This window comes from Nicotiana tomentosiformis, chromosome 4, assembly GCF_000390325.3.
Source record: "Nicotiana tomentosiformis chromosome 4, ASM39032v3, whole genome shotgun sequence".
NCBI lineage: Eukaryota > Viridiplantae > Streptophyta > Magnoliopsida > Solanales > Solanaceae > Nicotiana > Nicotiana tomentosiformis.
In genome coordinates this window covers 21,209,769-21,220,154 of record NC_090815.1, presented here as the reverse complement: position 1 = coordinate 21,220,154, position 10,386 = coordinate 21,209,769, and the positions used below count along the sequence as shown (strand labels likewise).

Genomic DNA, 10,386 nt, shown 5'->3' with positions numbered 1-10,386 from the left:
ATATTATGAATTCACTATCCAGCTTTGACAGTAAACGCTCTTCTTCCAACCGGAGTTATTCTTTACTTTTTTCAAATCCTACTCCAGTCTAATTTATTAGTTAGACAGAAGAATGAAAAGTGACAGTATGCATGATCTTTAGCAAACAGGCTCCACAAGAACACACCTAATAAACGCAGATGCGTTTCAATGACACAAAAGGGCAAAACGAAACTGGACAAGGACTTTACATTTTTATATGCATTTGGAATATTTATTTTGATTATTAGCAAGCTATTGATATTTGAAAAAAGGGATTTATTAGTTTTATATTTTTGGTTATTTTTAAAGTTCCTCTTTCACTGTGACAGCCAAGAAGAAGGAGACGAAGAAGCATTTTGTCTGAGAGTGAGTTAGAAGATACGAAATGAGAGAAAGAGAGGCAATGCTTGCTGGTCGGGGGACCCAAATGCTACACATAAGGGGTCAGTACCATCACATCATTCCACACTAAAATTGATAAAATATTTACTCGCATTCAATATTTATATTAATCCATTGGTCATAGATTTAAAATTTGAAATAATATTTGTAAATTATTTTTAAATATGACTAATTTATCATGATTAAGTGATGAATTGAGAGGAGAATATACATTAATTATCCATATAATTAAGTAAGAGAAGTAGTATATGTAAGAAAACATATGTAATACTCCTATTAAACACTAGGCGTGAGTAAATTTATTTCGTCAATACCTTATCCCCTTCTCAATTTTATTCAAATTTTGGAAGGGAATCCAATTTTTTCGTATAAACTTGTCTGTAAATGTTGATGAGCTAATTTTGGTATATTTCATTAGATTTCAGAAATAGAAATTAGTCTATCTAATTTTAGTGTGGAATGCTAGCTATGCAGAAATAGTAATTGGGCTGTCTAATTCTAGTATAAGGAGTCCTACTTAAGCCAATTGTTGCAGATAGTACAAGTAATATAATGTGTGTTCTTTCCCTTTTAATAGGTTCTTTTTTTATTTTTTCATTTTAGCATTTTAATTAGTGATATAAAAGTATAAAATAGAGATATATAATGAACAAGACTGGAAAATATTAGAGAGAAAAATAAATAAATAAATAAATAATGGTATGGAACTATGGATATGTGTTTGTGCATATGCATGACACCTAAAACACATAGAAAAACCTCATAACATCCTTTTTGAGAATTTCATTTATAGAAAAGGATTACAGAAGAAAGAGAAAAAAACATCAAACAGCTAATGATGGAATGATTCTCTTCCTCTTACTAAGCCACTCTCTTTTTTATGTTAGCTCAAATTCATTAGCAGCAAAGAGTTTCTGGAGGCTCTATATATAGATAAGGTTTGTAAGTGAAGCTTATTGAATTGAATTCTTTTCCTTTTTCCTTCTCGTTTTCTTTCGTCATTTAGTCCTTTCTAGACATCCGATAAAATTGAAACGATACAGGGCCGCCGAAGAATATTAGAACAAAACAAGAAGAGAAGAGGGAAATCAAGAAAAGATGAATATTCAACAGGAAGTTCTCCTTCAAAAGCAGCAATATTCTTTAGCTCCATCTTCATCTATGGTTCAAACTCAAGCTCAAGCTGCACCAACAAAGAAGAGAAGAAATCAACCTGGCACTACACCATGCAAGTATCTAATTGTTTTTTTTTTAAAATTAAAGAGAATTAATTCTTGAACCAAAAGAACACAAGTAGAGAGGACTAAATTCTTCTCTCTTTTTTCTTCTTTTTAATATATACAAAAATAAAAAATAAAAGTTAATTTACAGCTGAAATTCAAGTTTACCTTCTAAAAATATGAGGAAACCCTAATTTGATAGGTCCTGAATTTAGTGCAACAAAAACCATCCTACCTGCTAATGGATTATAAAGGCTAGAATTGACCAAAAATCCGAACCATTTGACAAATTTCTTCATATATAATTTATTCATTAACGTTGAGGATGGTTAAAACCAACCAGAAACGCAAATTCCGCAACAAAAAAACACCTATCTCTCTTCATTTTCATATGATATATATCCCCTCTATAATCTTTGTAAATTTCCACCATATATAGATGATGAATTAAAATTATTATAATTTGTCATTATCATGTTGTGACTATGCTTTTCCTGAATCGAGGGTGTTATTAGAAATAACTTCTCTATCTTCACAGGTGTGAGTACGATCTGCGTATACATTACCCTCCTCCGACCCAACTTGTTGGGATTTAACTGGGTTTATTGTTGTATAATTTGTCATTATCAAGAAAAAAAATTTAACTTTTTTTATTTTATTTTGGGTGATGAAAACATGAGCAGATCCAGATGCAGAAGTGATAGCTTTATCACCAAAGACACTAATGGCAACAAACAGATTCTTATGTGAGGTATGCAACAAAGGATTCCAAAGGGAACAAAACTTACAACTACACAGAAGAGGACACAATTTGCCTTGGAAACTAAAACAGAAGAATACAAAAGAAGTAGTAAAACGCAAGGTCTATCTTTGTCCTGAAATCACATGTGTACACCATGAAACTTCCAGAGCATTAGGTGATCTCACTGGGATTAAAAAACATTACTTCAGAAAACATGGTGAGAAGAAATTCAAGTGTGAGAAATGTTCCAAGAAATATGCAGTTCAGTCTGATTGGAAAGCTCATACAAAAACTTGTGGCACTCGTGAATATAAATGTGATTGTGGCACTATTTTCTCAAGGTTTGTACACATTCAACTAGCTTAGTTACTATCTATCTTCTTCTTCTACTTCTTCTTCTTCTTCTTCTACTTCTTCTTCTTTTTTTCTCTTAGTTGCAAAAAATTATCCAAAAAATCATTTACTCCCCCGTTTCTATTTAAGTGTCTTCGTTTGATTACGCACGGAGTTTAGAAAATTAAGAAAGACTTTTGAATCTTGTTGTCTTAAACTAAAAATGTATACAACCAAACTTTTTTATAACATCCTCATTTGTTCCGATACTTTTTGGCTGTTATAATAAAGTTCTGTTATAGAGGATATATATTAACATAACATAAAAATTGATTTCGAGAAAAACTAATTAGCTTTATAGTAAATGACTGTTATATAGAGATGTTGTTATAGAAAGATCTGATTGTATAATATATCAAAGTGCCCTTTGAATCTTGTAACCTTAATCATGCCATGTAGAATGTTGAATTTAAAGAGTTACCAAATACAGGTATGGACATTCTGTTTTAAACATACTAAAAAAGAAAGGTAAACATCTTAAATTGAAACGGAGACTTCATCATTATTGATTTTTAGCGGCAACGCCTATAACGAATGAGTTATTGACTTTTAGGGACTAGAATCAGTATTTTAGGAACCATTTTTTCTTACGCTAATAGCCACTCTTATATAGTAGTATATATATTTTTCTTGCAGTGCCCATTGCTATGAGTTGTGTTTGCATCCCAGATCGATTGATTAATCAATTTTGTTGGTTTTTTATTTGATTTATCATCACAAATTTTACTATAACTTCACGATTGTCTAGTTGTTAGTGATGATGCTATTTGAATACTGATAAATGCTTGGCATCTTCTTTGGTTTTAGGGCTAGTTTTAGATTTTCCAGGGAGGAAAGAGAGGGAAAATTAAAGAAAAAAGTTGTCTCCAGTTTTTCTACAGTTACAGATTCTCCTTTTGAACTCTTTTTTCACCTTTCTCTTATCTTCTTTCGTTTTGTTTGGTCTTCGTTCTTTGTTTTGTTCTCTGGTAGGTTTTTTGTTTTTGGATCTTTACTGGTACAGACAATGTGTACACGTGAAATTGTCACTGTGAAACACCATATGGTCATATATATAATTAAGTTGTAAAAACAAAGAATTAATTACTCCCTCCGTTCACTTTTAGAAGTGTACTTTTGATTTTTGCACTCCCTTTAAAAAATAATGAATTATGTATTTTATAATTTCTCATAATAATGATAGCATTTCCAAAAATCTTGAGAAATGATTTAGGAAATAAGTAGTTAATGATAAGGGTAAAATAAAAAAAAAAAGATTATGTTTTTTTTGAATTAGTATAATGAACAAGTAAAAGTGAAAATATATTTTTAGTATAGTGAAATAGTAAAAATGAACGGAGAGAGTATATATCTACAACTAAACATGAAACAAATTATACTTTCAAATTTTATATGGAAATATACTCTTATTCCGTTAATCAAACGATCCTTAAGAGTATCTCCTAGGAAAAGTCGTCCTTTTCCGTTAATTCTACCTTTTCAACTTATTCACGTGTTGCTATGCCATGCAAAACTGGTAATCCTTGTCAGGTTTGTTCCCTTCTGGGTTGGCTAGATGTTAGCAGTCATGATAATGTTTTAGACCACTCGAATTCAGAATCTAGATTGGATGAGTTTATATATATATATAAAATATAATTAGAGTAAAAAAATGAGTTCAGTCGAATTCATATAACGTGATTGTTTGTATCGATGTTCCTGCATTGTATGGAAATTCAGTGTCCATATCTGTAGTTGAATATGGTTTCTTCACTTTAATTTAATGGACTTTTTTTGACCGGCTATTTCATTTACTGAATATCATGTTCAGGCATTTGTATCACTTCTTTGAGTATTGATAATGTCTTTTATTGATAATGAAAGTTCACTCATTATTCATTATCCAGTTTCGGCAACTTATTCTCTGACCATCCTTGATTATGTTTCTGTCACTTTTGGCAATTATATTCCTCATCTTCTTTTCCGTTTTTAATAAAAAAATTCTTCTCTTCCTCATATATAGAATTTTTACATATATTCTGATGTTCTCCCAACAACATTAATTTGACAATGACATGGCCAGATAGCTTGAATATATTGAATGTAAATGCATTTTTAACTTCATTTTTATCTCCAAATTTTGTCCTTAAGTAGCTTTTGATCTACAATATCTTTCTCCTTGGTCAAATTGACCAGTTTCGTCATTTTTAGAATGGGACCACTCTTTAAACTTGAGCCCACTTTCAAGTCAATTTCCATGACGAGTTTCAGTAAATTCAATGTATGGTAAAAGTGAAGTTTTTACTTAGACTAGCTAAAGACATTCTTGTATTATTTGCTATAGGTTCTACAATTTGTTTTAGTTATTCTACGAGAGAGAATGACAGGTTATATGTGACAATCTCATTAAAAACATATGATTGTCATTGTCATTAATTAGTATAATTTGAACTTAACTTAATTTATATATACTGACAGTTTTAAAAAATTACACTATTACTATTGATTTTTTAAATTGTCTTATATTTCAAGTTACTACTCTCACTTGTTATACTTCAATTAACATTACTTGTAATTACGAATTATCTCATAGTGTACAAATGTTTTCTACGTGTTAGTTTATAGAAGTTAAACTGCAATCAGATTTAACAAGGGTGCTTTGAATTTTTCCAGTCTTTATGTTTTGGTCGTTTCAATTTCAGCTACGAACTTCATCTAATTTGTCTCTAATTTTTTATTTTCTTCTCTTTAGCCTTTACTTTACGTATTATTTTCTAATTGAAAGAGTTCTTAATTATATTATGGTTTCTCTATTAATTGGTTGTATCTCATTTGTGTTTTACACAGGCGTGACAGTTTCATCACACACAGAGCTTTTTGTGATGCCTTGGCTCAGGAAACTGCAAGAAATCCAGTACCAAATTTTAGCACAATTGGCAGCCATTTATATGGAAGTAATAGCAACATAAATTTAGGCAACTTCTCCAAAATGCAGAATTCCACAATTTCTGATCAAAAATTGAGTTTGGGCAATACTAATCACAACCTCATTGGTACATCCAATATTGGCTCAAGTACTAGTAATTCCTTTTTCTTTCAAGAATCCAATCAAGATTATGCCAACATTAAACCAATCCATAGCCTAATGCAACTCCCAAATTTTCACAACAACAATATGTTTAACCTCAACTTTTTCCAGAATAATGATGGCAATATCAATTTGCCCAGTGGAATTTTGGGTGATCAAAATATTAGTTGTTCAATCCCTTCTCTCTATGGTTCACAAGTTCAGAACCATAATCTTAATAATACTACTTCTTCAGTTGCACCAATGTCAGCCACTGCACTTCTTCAAAAGGCAGCTCAAATTGGATCTACTACAAGTAATATTAGCACTACTGCCTCATTGCTGAAAGCCTTTGGAAATAGTACTAATGGTGGTAATTCATCCTCTAGTGGCACAAAATCTGATCATCAAGCTGTCAACTTTGGCGACATTTTCAGTGACCATAGTGAGAACCACTTGCCTGAAATCAATGGCGAAGCCGGGAATTTCGGTAAGGATGTCCAATCTTTAATACGGATCTTTACACAAATAGCTTATCAAATTCACTATTTACTTTTTCGAATCGGTATACATATATTATACACTGATTATACCTATATGACCATAGTGGGAACCACTTGCATGAAATCAATGGCGAAGCCAAGAATTTCGGTAAGGATGTCCAATATAGGGATCTTTACACAAATAGCCAATCGTATTCACTATTTACTTTTTTGAGTCTGTATACATAAATTATACAGTGATTATACCAGGTTATGCACATATTAACAACTGGCTATTTTTTCGGTAAGGATATCTAATAGGAGTCTTTACAAAAATAGCCGATCGAATTCACTATTTACTTTTTCGAGTCTGTATGCATAAATTATACATTTATTATACATGTTTATACACATATTAACAGCTTGCTATTTTTCGGTAAGGATATCTAATATCTAATAGGGGTCTTTACAAAAATAGCCGACCAAATTCACTATTTACTTTTTCGTGTCGGTATATATAGATTATACGCGGGTTATACCTGGTTATACACATATTAATTAATACATATTATATATGAATTATACATATATATTATAAATCTACTGATTATTTTTCGTTTAAGTGGTTAGATGGACGGCTATTTAGGTCAATTCTTCTATTAAATATAAGAAGTAATATTTGAAACTATATACATAGTATATACACAATAAAACTTTCTACTAAGGATGTTCGACTGACTACCCTTTGTACGTAGGTCCGACCGGTGACATTGTGAATGTTTTCAATGCTTATGGACATGACCAAAATGACTATGGAGGAGGATACAACAAAGCAACCAAGTTGAACTTTGAGCAGCAACAGCACCAATTACCACTACAGAAGAAACAGTTAACTAGAGATTTCCTTGGAGTTGGAGAGATAGTAAGAAGAAGTATGAGTGGGGGATTTAGTAGCCAAAGAGAGCAACAGCAACAACAGCAAAGCAAGCAGGGTTTTGCAAGTGCTGGAAATTTTCAGTGACTTTCAAGAAAAGGTGAAAAGTTCAAGGACGACAAAAGGAAAGCACAAAAAAGTACAGGTAAAAGTTAGTACTATTAGGTTATTCCAAGAATGTCTCACTCTATATAAGGTGAACCAAGTGCTCTGCTAATTAATTAGTAAGGTTTAATTCTGCTTCAGCAATAATTTGGTTTATATCCTTGCTTATTCTAGGGAAAATTTTCTGTCTCTTTGACCGTTATTATTCAAATGTTTTTAAAATATTTTGAATTATTAATTATTATAACATGTTTTTATATAGTTTATAAATATATAAATTTTACTAAAAAACTTAAAGATTCTATGAGGGAGTATTAAATATACCTTTGTGTCTGTGTGTTTGTATGTGCATCCTTTCATTTCTGTTGACTCTTAAGGGGTTGTTTGCTATGCGGTATAAGGTGCGATAAGATAGGATAAAGTGTGGTATTAGATTTATACTATGTTCGATTGAATACTAGAGTTATACTATGTTCGGTTGATGGTATAAATTTTGTCCCGGGATAAATTTATACCGTCAACCAAACATAATATAAACTTAATCCTAGACTTAAGAGTAGTATAAACTTAGTCCTTAATTCTCCCATCAAACTTGGTATTATTTTATCCATCTCTAAGGGTAGCATAATATTCTTGCTTGTGAATGTTTTGTTTAATTTATTTTTCTTCTATGTTATTCTCCATAATAATTTCCCCCCATGCATAAAAGGACATCTTTATTGATTTAATACGATGGTTTAATTTGCAGGGTATCTTAGTCTGAAAGGAGAATTTTTTAACTGATGAAGCAGATAGCTGTAGTTTGAAGTCTTCTTCAAGATTTTAGCAGACAATATATTTAGAAAAACTTGTTTCTGGAGTTGTTGTTGTTCTTTTTTCCTTTTTGTCCTTTAATTGCTAAGGTTTTGTTTTTCATTTTGTTTATATATATAGTCCAACTCTATTTTATTTAGTCCTTTCATTTTAGTTTTCCAATTATTCAAGAAAGTAGGCCAAGGCACAAAAAATATAGTTTTATAAAAAAAGATAGACCTTATATATATTATCTCCATTCCTTGTATAAGCTTTGATAATATGATGCATATATTTTCCATCCTGACTCTAATTTTTTATATTTCTTATTTTGACGAGGAAAAGGAAAAGAAAAAGAAAAGTACATATATATTTTTGTACCAGAAAAGGACAGCTCATAATATATTTATATAATTGGGTTTTGGAATCCCACACTAAAAGATTAGACAAAAGAAGAACTAGAACTATATATAGGTATAGAAAGTTTGTAAAATTTGAAGGAAAGCATAAAAAGGTAAAAGATTATTATTTTTTAAAATAGTACTCCTATTTCTTAGACATGAAAAGTAATGAGAAAGTACAATTTTTATTTGCATCTAAATATTTCAGTCTCATTGTTTGTGTATGTATATTTCTTTTCTTTTGGATTAGTAAGTTATAGTGGAGTTTAAGTTATATACAATGTATAAAGAATATTTTGTGCTATTAGATTACGGAAAGGATATCTACAAACTATAGGTATCTACGTACTATAACGGGTAAAAATGATTTGATAATGTAAATTTTTTTTATAGGTATTGTATATAACTTATTCATCTAAAAACTGTCTTATTACGCTTCTCTTTCCCCAAAATCTTATTTTGATGATCAGATGCTACAACACAAATTTTCTTTTTGACATGCAATATGTTAACATCTACTCTTAGATTATTCTAAAAGCATGTCTCAATCAATTTATGATTTTATTGTGAATTTTCTGTGAAACGCGCCAAAGGTGAACTAGGTGCTCTGCTAAATAAGGTTTAGTTCTGCTGGAGTAATAATTTACTTTATATTCTTGCTGATTCTAGAGAAATTTTCATATGTTTCTAGTGATAAATTTAATATACTTAGTTATGGAGGTGTTTCCAAATGCGTTTTACAAGTGCCTTATTGAAAATTTATAAAATGAAGTGTGCAATAGAGTTATTTTAGAATCTCTATGTGAATACCTACATAATTATTCTTTTCTGCAAAATAGATAGGAAGAATTCATATGAGATTCAAATTAATTTTTAATTGAAGTGTAATTATTATTGTTGTTATTGTCCATCTACCTAAAACTATTCAGTTCTCTCCAGCGCATGTACCAAGTTGCGGGTGATGCAGGCTATACACACACATAGAATTGAGGCAGTATATGCTTTTTTTTTGCGGGTAAAAATTTACGTGTAGTCGGTGTTTAAATAAAATTATATTAATTTATGTCACGATCCGAAATTCTCACTTTCAGGATCGTGATGGCGCCTAACATTTTACTTACTAGGTAAGCCAAGGTTAGAATAATTTTTATCATTTTAAAATAAATTAAATTAAACAGAAGTTCATTACTGAAATAAAGTGTGGAAGACCATAACAAATGAACCATCCAAATATATCCCTGAATCTGGTGTCACAAGTGCACGAACTTCTAAAATAATACAAACAAGGGTCTGAATAAAATAAAGTTGTCTGAAAGAAAGCACACAACTAAAATAAAGTAGAAGGGGACTTCAGAACTACGAATGTCGTGCAGTTATACATCAAGTCTCTACTAGTAGCTGAATCCGAGCACAATCTACAGTACGTCGCTGGGATGTCATGACCCAAATTTTATAATAGGTCGTGAGGGCGCCCATCATCGACGCTAGGTAAGCCAACAATGAACTAGCCACGTGATTTCTCTTTTTAATAAATTTCCAAGTAATTAAATTTTTTTCCTTAATTTAAAAGAATTAAGAAAAACACAGATTTAAAATAAATAAAACGAAAGCAACTGAGTGCATTCATAACCATGAAATAAACCAAGAGCACAAGTCTATTAGTGTGTGCCAAGACTTGGTGTCACAAGAGTATGGGTTACTAGTAGAATATAGAAAAGATTACTACTCTACTGTTTGAAATGAAATAGACAGAGCAATAACAAAAGAAAGACTCTGGCTACTGCAGAACGGTTCGGAAAGGCAGCTCACAGTGTAGTCTCGTACCAGGGGGTCAAGCGTGCGCGCCAG

General features: G+C 31.0%; 1 protein-coding gene across 2 annotated transcripts; it reads left to right on the top strand.

Annotated features, from left to right (window-relative positions):
* Positions 1-1,149: 1,149 nt before the first annotated feature.
* Positions 1,150-8,297, top strand: LOC104098193 (protein indeterminate-domain 5, chloroplastic-like). 2 transcript variants are annotated; one of them, XM_009604863.4, is made up of 6 exons: positions 1,150-1,361; positions 1,467-1,651; positions 2,327-2,726; positions 5,605-6,314; positions 7,062-7,385; positions 8,094-8,297. In XM_009604863.4, the coding sequence occupies exons 2-5, from the start codon at positions 1,522-1,524 to the stop codon at positions 7,325-7,327; spliced, it is 1,506 nt and encodes a 501-aa protein (XP_009603158.1). In that variant the 5' UTR covers positions 1,150-1,361; positions 1,467-1,521; the 3' UTR covers positions 7,328-7,385; positions 8,094-8,297. The 2 variants fall into 2 exon arrangements, with proteins under 2 accessions (XP_009603158.1, XP_070055742.1); XM_070199641.1 differs by lacking the exon at positions 1,150-1,361 and having other exon boundaries at positions 1,523-1,655.
* The last annotated feature ends 2,089 nt before the right edge of the window (positions 8,298-10,386 follow it).

What these genes read in the sequence shown, in the direction of transcription:
- LOC104098193 (XM_009604863.4), top strand. Translation starts at nt 1,522, where the DNA reads ATGAATATTCAACAGGAAGTTCTCCTTCAAAAGCAGCAATATTCTTTA. An exon ending in TCAACCTGGCACTACACCAT is followed by an intron (nt 1,652 to 2,326) that starts GCAAGTATCTAA and finishes AAACATGAGCAG; the next exon opens with ATCCAGATGCAGAAGTGATA. An exon ending in TGGCGAAGCCGGGAATTTCG is followed by an intron (nt 6,315 to 7,061) that starts GTAAGGATGTCC and finishes CTTTGTACGTAG; the next exon opens with GTCCGACCGGTGACATTGTG.